Source organism: Neofelis nebulosa (genome assembly GCF_028018385.1).
Source record: "Neofelis nebulosa isolate mNeoNeb1 chromosome Y unlocalized genomic scaffold, mNeoNeb1.pri SUPER_Y_unloc_1, whole genome shotgun sequence".
Lineage (NCBI taxonomy): Eukaryota > Metazoa > Chordata > Mammalia > Carnivora > Felidae > Neofelis > Neofelis nebulosa.
Genome location: NW_026691917.1, coordinates 184,794 through 198,229, shown reverse-complemented (window position 1 = coordinate 198,229; position 13,436 = coordinate 184,794). Strand labels below are relative to the sequence as shown.

At 34.7% G+C, this 13,436-nt stretch overlaps 1 protein-coding gene across 5 annotated transcripts in view; it reads left to right on the top strand.

Moving 5' to 3' along the window:
* The window catches only part of LOC131503576 (lysine-specific demethylase 6A-like), a 195,246-nt gene that overhangs the window by 123,883 nt on the left and 57,927 nt on the right, over nucleotides 1-13,436 (top strand). For 2 of the 5 annotated variants that reach the window (XM_058715025.1, XM_058715024.1), the window contains exons 11-17: nucleotides 3,516-3,614; nucleotides 3,741-3,960; nucleotides 4,479-4,613; nucleotides 5,168-5,323; nucleotides 5,868-5,957; nucleotides 8,336-8,428; nucleotides 9,045-9,428. In XM_058715025.1, the coding sequence (XP_058571008.1) occupies nucleotides 3,516-3,614; nucleotides 3,741-3,960; nucleotides 4,479-4,613; nucleotides 5,168-5,323; nucleotides 5,868-5,957; nucleotides 8,336-8,428; nucleotides 9,045-9,428 (1,177 nt within the window). The remainder of the gene's footprint in view (nucleotides 1-3,515; nucleotides 3,615-3,740; nucleotides 3,961-4,478; nucleotides 4,614-5,167; nucleotides 5,324-5,867; nucleotides 5,958-8,335; nucleotides 8,429-9,044; nucleotides 9,429-13,436) is intronic. The other 3 variants (XM_058715028.1, XM_058715026.1, XM_058715027.1) reach the window with 2 other exon arrangements.

The window sequence follows — 13,436 nt, the reverse complement described above, 5'->3', positions numbered from 1 at the left end:
AACTGAGCTATGAGACACCGCTTTGTATACCTGTTTTTAAAAAAGTTATTGTTTCTTTTTTTTTTTAATGTTTATTTTGAGACTGAGAGAATATGTGCATAATTGAGTGGGGGACAGGCAGAGATAGAGGGAGAGAGAGAATCCCAAGCAGGCTCCAGGCTTTTAATGCAGAGCCCACTGTGGGCCTTGATGCCATGAAATGTAACATCATGATCAGAGCCGAAATCAAGAGTTGGACACTTAATCATCTGAGCCACTGTGAGCCCTTGTGTTGATCTTTTTAACATAAAGAATTATTTTTTAATCACAGTTAATATGTTAAGAGGATATAATGAAATATGTCAAAATACCGTTTAAATAATGACATACTTTTCCATCTCTTTGAGAGCAGTATTGCACATAGGGCTTTATCCATAGTTACCTTTAAAATATTGGCAGGGGCTTTATTTTTTTTAGTTTTTATTAAAAGTTATTTTAACATTTATTTATTTATGAGAGAGAAAAAGAGTGTGAGCAGGGGAGGGACAGAGAGCGAGAGGGAGACATAGCACACTCCAGGCTCTGAGCTGTCAGCATAGAACCCGATGCGGGGCTTGACATCATGACCTGAGCCAAAGTTGGATGCTTAACCGCCTGAGCCACCCATGCACCACAGCATGTGCTTTGTTTTTACCTTTTTTGGATAAGATTATGTGAATGTACAGAATACTTTTTCGAATTCTCAGAAGATATTAACCTTTTTTGGGGTTCAGGATTATCGTTTTAGACTGTAATTATTTTTAGTCTGTTGAATTTCTTCTGTAAATTTGCTTCTTTTGCTCTCAGCTACTATTTTCCAATGTATTATTTTTAGTTGACTTTATTGCTACAGAAAGTTAAGTTTTTCAAAATTTATATTTTAAAATTTATGAAAGCTCTGAGTGAGGATCTCATTGTTAGTTAAAATTCATGGGGAGTTGATGACACTAGTATTTTGGGAGATTTTTATTTGTTACCTCTGTATTCGAGGCTGTGTTGGTTGTTGTTCGGAATGTGTATATAAAGGGAGATGGAAATAAGTTAATTCAATTTTATTCACCCTGGTTAATGATTTTGTTAGTAATCTCCCATAGTAACAGAACTGTTAAGAGTTCAGATGATTAGGCAGCCAACTTCATTTATCCTCTCAATTTACACATGGAGAAAATAAGTCTAGAGTTTCTGGACTCATTTTTGAGAGACTCATTTTCCTTAAGGCTGATTAGCGTCACAGAAACAGTGCATTTACTTGGTACTACTTGTTGATGTCAGCCTACCTTAAAGGAACCTAAACAAATTGTATTAGGGGAAAAGTTCTTGGTGATGGCATCCAGACATTGGTTCTTTGGCACATTGTCATTTTTTTTTGACTTTTAAAAATGCAATATGAAAAATGCAGGTTTCAGAAAATACTTCTGATTTCTCCTGGCATTTAGGCATCTGATAATCTGAAATTCAGTTTTGTTAAAAAAAAAAAAAACTTTTCTACTACTATTAACATTACCTGTTTGCAATTACTGCTAACTCTTTTTAATTTTCTGTCCAACACTGGTTTATGCATTCCCTGAAATTGCTTTTCTGCCTCTTTTACTGGTGTTTCTTCTGTTTCTCACACCACATTTTAGTCATTCTTCAAGTTTATTTCTTCCAGCTGCTTATGTGCACCCAGTGTTCTTAAACTTCTCTTTCATATGGATGAAATCCAAATGAAGATTTCTGACTGTAAGAGTTCTGAACTTGTTTCGTATCCACTTGTGTTTACTGAACATTACAAAGATATTCACTAAACCTCTAAATCACCATCTTTTAAAAAAGGTCATTTATCCTTTCTCAAACCAGTACTTTAGGGACGCCTGGGTGGCTCAGGCGGTTGAGCGCCGACTTCGGCTCAGGTCACGATCTCGCGGTCCATGAGTTCGAGCCCCGCATCGGGCCCTTGTGCTGACAGCTCAGAGCCCGGAGCCTGTTTCAATTCTGTGTCTCCCTCTCTCTGACCCTCCCCCATTCATGCTCTGTCTCTCTCTGTCTCAAAAATAAATAAACGTTAAAAAAAAATTAAAAAAAAAAAAACCAGTACTTTATTCTTTTTTGCATGAATTTACCTTTTGTATTAAACTGAATAAGTTTTAGAAACAATTATATCTCCTTTAGTACCTGGTGAAATCACTGAGTCTTTGATATATCAATCATTTCATGTTACTCTTTTATACAGTTTTCATTATTTTAAGTATAATTCTGGCTCAGGTGTGTGTCCTAGACTCATGGTTTTCTGTTTCAAATTTATTTTCATTGCAGTCTTTAATTTTTTGGTTTAAACATTATTAGAAAATTAATATTTCTATGAAGTGATTTTGGCATGACACTTGCCTTTTTTAAAAGGACAAATTCAGGTTGATCACAGTTGTGTTTTAATTTTCCATCTGAACACTGAGTAATTTTTTTTCTTATATGAAATGTCATCTGTCATCTTTTCTACTGTAATCTGTGGTTCCCAGCCATTAAGATTACGTGGATTAACACAGTTTCGATCAGGAATGGTAGTTCTCAATTTAGAGTGAATGTACAATTAAAGATATTAGAACATTTTTTTTTTGCTATTTTGTATTATCCAGTGGCAAGTAAAATTAAACAAATTGTTTCATGGAAACACACACTGAAAACACATACTCCAGCCTCTGAAGAAAACAAATTTTAAAATAAAAGTACTTGTTGATGATTGCTTTTTTTCTTCTCTCTCTCTCTCTTTTTTGTTGTGATTTCTGTAATGCGTTGAGTTTTCCTTTCCCAGCAGCTAACACAAAGTCCATATACTGCCTTTGCTCTTAATATCTCACAATTACAGATTTTTAAAACAGAGGATTTAAATGTAAATTTTAAAAATACCTATTAAATTAGTTGTTTAAGATCTTTTTTTGATGTTTTTCATACTCCGTTTGATAATAACTATATTTCAGTTGAACTTTTCATGAATTAAGGAATGGTGTTTCTGTTGTACATTTATAAAGGAAAGTTTAGATGCACCCCTGAAATTATGAACATGTAGTTTTTTTTTGTTTTTTAGAGTTATTCTTGTCCTAAAGGAAACATGAATACAAACTATGGATACATATAGAAATACCTCTGTGCTCAACTACAGATTATGGCATTGAGCAAATTTGGGTTGTAATGATTTCAATGCTGTTCATTAATGTAATGTGTTACCACTTATAAGAATATAAGAAAGCTCATTTAATAGCAATTTACTACATATTTGTGTTACAAATTACTATATAGCAATTTACTATATAGTAATACAAATTACTATATATTTGTATCTGTAAATTCAAATGCACACGTACATATACATGTTAGCTCTTTGGGTTTATTTCCTTTCTGTGGATGTCATTTTGGCAAATGAGTACAGTTAAGTATTAATGGAATAGTTTACATATATGTATATATGTGCTTCTCTCTGTATACCCATACCCAAATACATACAATTTTTTCCTCCCTTTCAGGTGTTACTCAAGTATTGGGAAAGTTCAGGATGCCTTTATATCTTACAGGCAATCTATTGATAAATCAGAAGCCAGTGCAGACACATGGTGTTCAATAGGGTAAGACTTCTGTATATAAAGTTAGTAGTATTTTAATAGATACATGACTTCTTTGAAACACGTAATATACTGAGTATTGGTATTATATTCTGTTTGTTTCAGACAACTTTTTCTTTCTCTTTTTAGCGTGCTGTATCAGCAGCAAAATCAACCTATGGATGCTCTACAGGCCTATATTTGTGCCGTACAATTGGATCATGGGCATGCAGCAGCCTGGATGGACCTAGGTACTCTCTATGAATCCTGCAACCAACCTCAGGATGCCATTAAATGCTACTTAAATGCAACTAGAAGCAAAAGTTGTAATAATACCTCTACACTTGTGGGAAGAATTAAATTTTTACAGGTAAAAATTTGAAGGAGCTTTCTTTAAAACGCCTTTCCATATGATAATTGCCATGAGGAGGGTGGCTAGAAAGTATGTCTTTTTTTTTGTTTTCATGTCAGTAACTTTTTCCCATAATTGTTAACATTTTGTGATATTTTACTTTTCATTTGAAGTAAGAGATACAGTATTTGTAGTGATTTTTTGCATATTTAGTTAGTACACATTAATTTGCATGATTTTTCTGTTATCTACATTTTTAAGTTACAGCATTTTAGTGAAAAGAACACAACCATTGTTTTCCACTCTTGTTTGAAATTTCATGAGATCTGTGAAATTTTTGAAAAACAAATTAGCTTTGTTCTGACTCAACACACGTGTATTCTAGTTGACCTCTTTATATTTAGCATATATACTTAAATCCCCAAATTTAGAATCTATTAAAAAATAAATACCTGTAACATTGAGGAGGATTTAGTGGACTTGCTCTAACTCAAGTAGGCCTGTGTTAAATTTGCTTTTTACATAATTTTTCCTAGGCTCAGTTGTGTAACCTTCCACAAGGTAGTCTACAGAATAAAACTAAATTACTTCCTAGTATTGAGGAGGCGTGGAGCCTACCAATACCCGCAGAGCTTACCTCCAGGCAGGGTGCCATGAACACAGCACAGCAGGTGAGAAGTTGGGTTATCTTCTGTAGGTGCCCAGCTTTAAGGGTTCTTTCCAATCTGCAGTGATCAAACTTATATTACTCAGTGCAGGATTGACTTTTTTTTTTTTTTTTTTTAACATAGCCTTCTAATTTAATTGTGAGGGATTTTAGATCAAGATTAAACTTACTTTGGGGTGCCAGTCTGGCTCAGTCAGAAGAGCATGTGACTCTTGGGATCATGAGGTGAAGGCCCAAATTGGGTGTAGAGATTACCTCCGATATGGGAAAGAACTTGGGTTACCAATTTAAAATTGGTTAAATTAAAAATATGTTCTCATTAATTTCAAAGGGTTTTTTTAAGGGACTATTATACAGTGCTGTATTAAAAAAAAAAGTTCTTCAAAAGAAGGTACACATTCCTCCATTAATGATTCATTCAGTTTTGATTTTCATTAATTGCAGTCCATGATGTCCACATAGCTTTAAAAAGTATGCAGCTTGTAAATTTTTTATATTTTGAAGGAATGAATTAAGACTGTATGGAACCATACTTTTGTCTTACTTCTGTGATCTTAGGCTTACAAAGGTCATCATCCAAATACTGAACCTGTATTAGGCCTCAGTCAAATACCACTTTCACAGCAGTCCTTGCCAGTACATATGATTACTTCCAGCCAAGTAGATGGCTCATCCAGCCCTGCCAAGAAGAAAAGAACATCTAGTCCAACAAAGGTATATATACATTTAGAGAAATGGAAAATCCCAATCAAAAAGGAAGATCTGTGTCTTCTGAAATTTTGCCCTTCATGTATTTTCAACTATCTACATCAGGGAATGAAAAGTTTTTCACTTGTTTTAGTATTATCCAAGCAGTAATTCCTAACCCAGATTTGTAACCATCATTTAAATATAGAAGTTAAGGATAACTTCAATAGTTTTATTCTGTTCATTGGTTTTATGACACTTAATGTTACCATCTTCTGCTTACACTGAAGTAAGTTGAATGTTGTGTACAATGAACAGGCTGTTAGCTGTTTGACATATTTAGATAAGGGGCCTCTTACGTTCTGGAATTGAAGAATCAATGTATATTTCAAATTTGTAAACTTCCAAATCGATTATGCTTTTTAAGTTATTTTTTAAATAATTCAAATAGATAAGTCCTATGTGTTTGTAAATGCTCCAGTTCTTAGTCCTTTGTGTATTAGTTTTCATAACTGCTAGTGTATGAATGTAACCAAATATTCTTTAATTTTACAAAATAAATTTTCCTCAGAATAGTTCTGAGAACTGGAATAGAACTGTTTCACATACTCCAGTACCACAGCAAGTTCATTCATTGTATTTGACACCACAGAAATTACAGGTATGAAAATTTTTTTTTTATTACAATCAGTTACCGTACCATATAGTAATAGTTTCAGGTATACAATATGGTAATTTAGCAGTTCCATACAATAGTCTGTGTTCATCACAACTATACTTAATCTCTGTCATCTATTTAACACATTCCCCCCCTGCCTGCCCACTGGTAACCGCTTTTTCTGTATAATTAAGAGTCTGTTTCTTAATTTGTCTCTGTGTCTTTTTCCCCTTTGCTCATTTGTTTTGTTTCGTAAATTCCACTTGTGAGTGAAATCATATGGTATTTGCCTTTCTCTGACTGAGTTTATTTCACTTGGCATTATAATCTGTAGCTCCATCCATGTCTTGGCAAATAGCAAGAGTTCATTCTTTTTGATGACTGAGTAATATTCCATTGTATATATGATAGAATGTAGTTGCTAACACATTGGGTAGTTCTATTGTTAGGTTTTTGAGGAACCTCCGTACTGTTCAGAGTGGCTGCACCAGTTTGCATTCCCACCAGTAGTGCAGAAAGGTTTCTTTTTGTCCACATCCTCCCCCGCACTTGTTTCCTTGTGTTGGCTTTAGTCAGTCTCTCAGGTGTGAGGTGTAGTTTTGATTTGCATTTCCCTGATGATGAATGATGATTATCTTTTTATTGTCTGTTGGCCATCTGGATGTCTTCTTTGAAGAAATGTCTGTTCATGGCTTCAGCCCATTTTTAATTGGATTAATAGTTTTGGGGGTGTGGAGTTACATAAATTCTTTATATATTTTGGACCTAGTCTTTTATTGCATATGTCATTTGCAGATACCTTCTCCCATTTTGTAGGTTGCCATTTAGTTTTGTGCAGAAGCTTTTTATTCTGAGGTTGCAATGGTTGATTTCTGCTTTCATTTCTGGCCTTACAAGATACGTATATTAAGAAGTTCCTACAGTTGATGTCAAAGGGTTATTGTGTGCTGTCTTGTAAGATTGTTATGGTTTCCAATGTTACACTTAAGTCTTTCATCCATTTTCAGTTTATTTTTGCATATGGTCTAAGAAAGTGGTCCAGACAAATCTTTTGCATGTTGCTCTCCCAGTTTCCCCAACACTATCTGTTGAAGAGACTGTCCTTTGTCTAGATTAATTGACCCTGTAGTTGTGGGTTAAAATTTTCTTTTGACAGATTTTCTCCCCTGTTTTAAAGCAAGAGGTAGTAAGTTTTCTTAGGCATTCATTCTTAAAATTGAATGACAGTAAACCAAATGAATTAGTACATAAGTATAATGAGCTCACATTTTCTGGAGTAACAGATTATACTTCATTTTAACATTTTTCTTTAAGAAGTAATACGTTCATGTGTTTGAAATACAAGAGTTATTGAAAGATACAGGGTATACAGGTTAAAGGCTTATTCTGGTTCCTTATTGTAGCCAGTTAATTTTCTTTTTCTGCAAATAACGGATGTTAGTTGCTTCCTTTGCATTTTTTGATGCAAAGGATATAGAGATATGTTGTACATGTAGAAGAATATATATTTGTCTCATAGATTCCTTACTTTTTTTTAAACAAATGTAGGTAGGGGCTCCTGGGTGGTGGCTCAGTCAGTTAAATATCCAACTTTGGCTCAGGTCATGATCTCGTGGTTCATAGGTTCCAGCTGTATCAGGCTCTGTGCTGACAGCTCAGAGCCTGGAGCCTGCTTCAGATTTGTGTCTCCATCTCTCTCTGCTCCTCCCCTACTCGTGCTCGCTCTCTCTCTCTCTCTCTCTCTTTCTCTCAATCTCCCTCTCTCTCTCTCTCTCTCTCTCTCTCTCTCTCTCTCTCTCTCTCTCTCTGTGTGTCTCAAAAATAAATAAAACATTTGAAATATATTTTTTTAATGTAGGTACAGTGCCGTGTATAAATATTCAGAATCTTGGTGTTTGTTTCTTTTACATACGGATCTTCAAAACCTTTTCATGTTTATGTGTCACTTTCTTATTTTTGTTTTTTTATGGGTATAAAATCATGTTTTAAAACTGCACGGAGGCCACCCATTCTTTAACCATATTCCCATTGTTGGACTTTTCAGGTCATGTCCATTGTTACAGTGTTGCTTATAAGCACTTTTGACTTTTGTTATACCACATTTTTGTTATTTTAACTAGCTTTCTCCATGAAGATTCTAATTTTCTCTCCTTTTACTGTATTTATTTTAAAACATAAAAGTAACCTTCTGGTGAATTTTTGTTTTTAACTGTCTTTTCTTAGATTTCTGGAAAGATTGCATTTTACAATTGATTACTTGAGCTTAGAAATTACCATATTTGACTAAACAAAGGTTCTGAGTTTGCAGTCTTTTCATTGACAGGTTGTCTGATTGGCTCTTATTTCTTAAGTTTAACTGTGTATTCTTTTTATTTTTTTAGCACTTGGAACAGCTGCGGGCAAATAGAGATAATTTAAATGCAGCACAGAAACTGATGCTGGAACAGTTGGAAAATCAGTTTGTCTTAATACAAGTATGTATATTATTTTTATCCTAATATTTATCTTCGTGTTAAATATCTGTCTTGACTACAATGTCATTTGACAGTATATTAATTCTGATTTCTATTTTCTACATGAATCCAATAGCATTTATGTATGTGATCCTTAAATACCACCAGTGGGTGCCTTTTGATTTCTTAATAGCTATGATTTAATGTAGAACAAAACCATTCATATTATACTTTTTTTTTTTTTTTTTGCATATTCTTTCAGTTGTGTTCTCTGGGCTTATTTTCATTATTTTAGAATTAAAGTAGCCATATTGAAGTGGAGATGTTTTAAGGATTGCTTGATTTCAGGGATTTGGCATAAATGGAATGGAGTAGAAATTTGAAATTTCGTGATATTCATGATTTAAAACAAGGCCTATAAATGACTGACTAATAACTTTAAAGTGCTTTCTTTTCCTTTATAACACTAAGAATTTTCTTTAAGTATATAATGAAAAGATTTTTGCTTTACCCATGTTTCAAATTTAAAATATATGTTTGTTAACATAGAGATAGTAAATATTATAATGATATTAGGGATGTATTGATTACACATTTTCAAAGTCACACAAGCAAGTTTTCTTTTTTGTTTTTGAAGATGGGACAGACAGGACAAACTACTGGAATTCCTAATGGGCCAATAGCTAACTCATCACTGCCTACAAACTTTATGTGTAGCCAGCAACCACATTCTACTCTGCCTAGACAATCTAGTGTCTCTCAGCCTGAAGTTCGCTCTGCTTGTTTTGAAAAGCCTTTGTCCAATGGACCATTTGCTGGAGGCTGTGCTCCTTTTGGCACATCAAAATCACTAGGGAGTACAGACAATATTTTGGTAGGCAATAATTATGTAACAGGAAGTGGAAGTAATGGAAATGTGCCTTACCTGCAGCAAAACACACTCATACTACCTCATACCTGCACAAACCTGACCAGCAGCACAGAAGAGCCATGGAGAAAACAGCTGTCTGACTCCACTCAGGTAAAAGATGAGCTGCTTTGTTTGCTCTTAAATAATTTTTCTTTGACTTAAGTATATTTTGAGAAGAGAGATAAAATTTAATGAGTTTTTGTCTATAAAAATTAATTTTAATCATAATTATATGAGAATTTTAAGTATTTTAGAAATGTATCAATTGAAAGACTATATGGTAGGTAGGGGCGACTGGGTGACTCAGGCGATTAAGCATCTGGCTCTTGATTTTGGCTTAGGTCATGATCTCATGGTTTGTGAATTCAAGCCCTGCATCCTGTTTGGGATTCTCTCTTTTCTTCTCTCTCTGCCCCCAACCTGTTTGCACATGTGCACTTTATCTCTCAAAATCAGTAAACTTAAAAAAAAAAGAAAGACTGTATTGTAGAGCACTTCTAGGTTTATGGAAAATGGAGCAGAAAGTATAAAAAATTTATGTCTTGTAATAGTGTGGTGTGATAATTACAAATAAGGTATTATTTTTATTTAATGTGTATTTATTTTTGAGAGAGAGAGAGAGAGGGCATGTGAGTGGGGGCGGGGCAGAGAGATGGAAACAGAATCTGAAGCAGGCTCCAGACTCTGAGCTGTCAGCACAGAGCCCGACATAGCGCTCAAACCCACATACCGTGAGATCATGACCTGATCCAAAGTCAGACATTTTCTCGACTAAGCCACCCAGGTTCCCCTGATAAGTTATATTATTAATACACTATTATTAACTTTAAGCACATAATTTACATTTTTTCTTGGTGTCATACTTTATACAGTACTGACAAATTGGTAATGATACATGTTCACCTTTATAGTATCATACAAAATAGATGTCACTGTCCTAAACATACCCTGTACTTCCATCTATTTATTCTTCCTTCACATCCCTGAAACTATGCCAGTAAACTATCTTTTTTAAGTTTGTTTATTTTGAGAGAGCACTAGCAGGAGAGGGGCAGAGAGAGAGTGGGAGACAGAAACGTCCAAGCTTGCTGTCTGGGTCTCAGTCTCATGACTGTGAAATCATTACCCAAGCCGAAATCGAGTCGCTTGTCCCTCAATAACATGTATTTTTATTGTTTTTATATTGTTGCCTTTTCCATGGGTCACATAGCTGAAATCAGTATAGTATGTTACCCTTTTAGAATGGTTTCTTCCATTTGCTAGTTTGCATTTTAGGTTCTTCCATGTCTTTACCTTGACATGATAACCATTTTCTTTTTCATCACTGAATCATATTCCATAGTTTTAATTAACTACAGTTTAGTTTTCCTTTTGTTTACTGAAGGACTTCTTGGTTATTTGTAAATTTTTGCAATTATGAATAAAGCTACCTATAAACATATACGTGCAGTTCTGTGGACATAAACTTTTCAGCATCTTTGTGTGAAAAGAGCATGATTGCTGATAACATTGTTTAGTTTTATGTAAAACTTAACAAATGAGCTTATAAAGCATCTTATAAAGCATACCATTTTGCATTCCCACTTGCAATGACTAAGACTTTTTATTCCAACTTTTCTTGTCATTTGATGGTAAAAGGTCTAAGTTTGGGGAGTATAAACAAAGTACCATACAGTGGATAGTTTTTAAATAACAGAAATTTCTTTCTCACAGTTCTGGAGGCTAGAAATTCATGATCAGGGCACTGGTAGATTTGGTATCTGTTGAAGGCCCTCTTTTGGCTCATAATCACCTTTCTTCTACTGTCATCAAATGGCAGGAGAAATAAGGGAACTCTCTTGGGTCCTTCTTATAAAGGCACCAATTCCTTACTTGAAGGATGACCCGATCATTTCTAAGATGTCCCATATCCGGATACCATCATATTATGTATTAACTTTCAACATACAGATTTTAGGAGTACAATTGCTGTTATGGTCTTAGTAGTTTGGACGTCAGTAACTCGAATAGGGATATGGTGGTATCTCATTGTTTTAGTTTTATAATTCTCTAAGGCGTTCTGGAGCATCATTTCATGCCATCTGTGTATTAGCTTTGTGAAGTATGTATTCAGATCTTTTGACCAGTTTTTAATTCGACTATTTTCTTATGTTGGGTTTTAAGCATTTTTCCCTTCTGTGTACTGTTTAATGGTCCTTAATCACATGTGACTCTTACAAATTTCTCCCAATTTCTGCTTCTCTTCCCATTCTCTGACAGTGTCTTTCACAGAGCATAAAGTTTTTAATTTTAATGAAAGTCCAGCATACCAATTCTTTCATGATCATGCCTTACAACTTACATTTGACAAATCTTCTCCATGGCTGAGGTATCTAGATTTTCCCCTATGTTAATCATAGTTTCATATTTTCACATTGTACATTTAGGTCAGTGACCCACTTTCAGTTTTGTTGTATGGAGGGTGTAAGATCTTTGTCAAGGTTCATTTTTTTTCTTAATTTGGATGTTTAGTTGTTCCAGCACCATTAATTGAAAAGAGTTACTCTGCTCCATTACAGTAATGCTTTTGCTCTTTTATCAAATAGCTGTTGATTGATTTATGTGAATCTGTTTCTCAGCCCTATAATATGTTTTCTTAATCCGTTTGTTTATTCCTTGATGCTTTGATTAATGTAGTGTGATACTAAATCCGGAAATCAAGTACTGCAGTTCTTTCCTGCAATATTGTGTCGGCTCTTTTGGATGTTTTGTTTTTCAGTATAAACTTCTGAATCACTCTGTCAGCTTTCATAAAAATACTGCTGGGAATTTTATTTGGATGCTTTGAATCTGTAGATGAAGTTTGTAAGAATTGACATCTTAAAATATCAAAGTCTGAGGGGCACATGGCTGGCTCAGTTGGCAGCACATCTAACACTTTTTAAAAATTTATTTTTCTTTATCAATATTCAAGTTTTAACATACAGTGTAGTCTTGACTTCAGGAGAAGAACCCAGTGATTTATGACACCCAGTGTTCATCTGGAAAAGTGCCTCCTTGATGTCCATCACTTATTTAATCTAAACTCCTCCATACCCTGCCTCCCTCTACAACAACCCTCAGTTTGTTTTCTATATGTAAGATTCTTATGGTTTGCCTCCCTCTCTGGTTTTATCATATTTTTCCTTCCCTTACCTATGTTCATCTGTTGAATTTCTCAACTTCCATGTGTGAGTGAAAACATATGATTTATGTCTTTCTCTAATTTATTTTGTTTAGCATAATACCCTCCAGTTCCATCCACGTTGTTGAAACCGGCAAGATTTTTGTCTTTTTCCTCGCCATATAGTATTCCATTCTATATATGTACCACATCTTTTCTGTCCAGTCATCAGTTGATGGACATTTGTGATCTTCCCATGATTTGCCTAATGTTGATGGCACCACTGTAAAACTTGGGGGTACATATGCTGCTTCAAATCAGCATTTTTGTATCCTTTGGATAAATTCCTAGTGGTGTAGTTGCTGGTTTATAGGGTAGTTCTATTTTCAGTTTTTTTGAGGAACCTGCACACTGTTTTCCAGAGTGGCTGCACCAGTTTACATTCCCACCAACAGTGCAAAAGAGTTCCCCTTTAACCATATTCTCACTACCAACTGTTGTTGCCTGATTTGTTAATTCTAGCCATCCTGACAGGTTTAAGGTGGTATCTCATTGTGGTTTAGATTAGTGTTTCCCTGATGATGAGAGATGTTGAGCATCTTTTCACTTGTCAGTTTGCCATGTGTGTGTCTTCTTTGGAAAAATGTCTACTCGTGTCTTTTGCCCATTTCTTCACTGGGTTATTTGTTTTGTGTGTGTTGAATTTGGTTTATTCTTTTCAGATTTTGGATACTAACTCTTTATCTGATATGTCATTTGCAGATATATTCTCACATGCCATCATTGTGTTTTAGTTTAGTTGTTTCCTTTGGTGAGCAGAAGCTTTCTACCTTGATGAGGTCCAAGAGTTCATTTTTGCTTTTGTTTCCCTTGCCTCCAGAGACATGTGGAGTAAGAAGTTACTGTGGCTGAGGTCAGAGTGGTTTCTTCCTATTTTCTCCTGTAGGATTTTGATGGTTTCCTGCTCCTGTTTACGT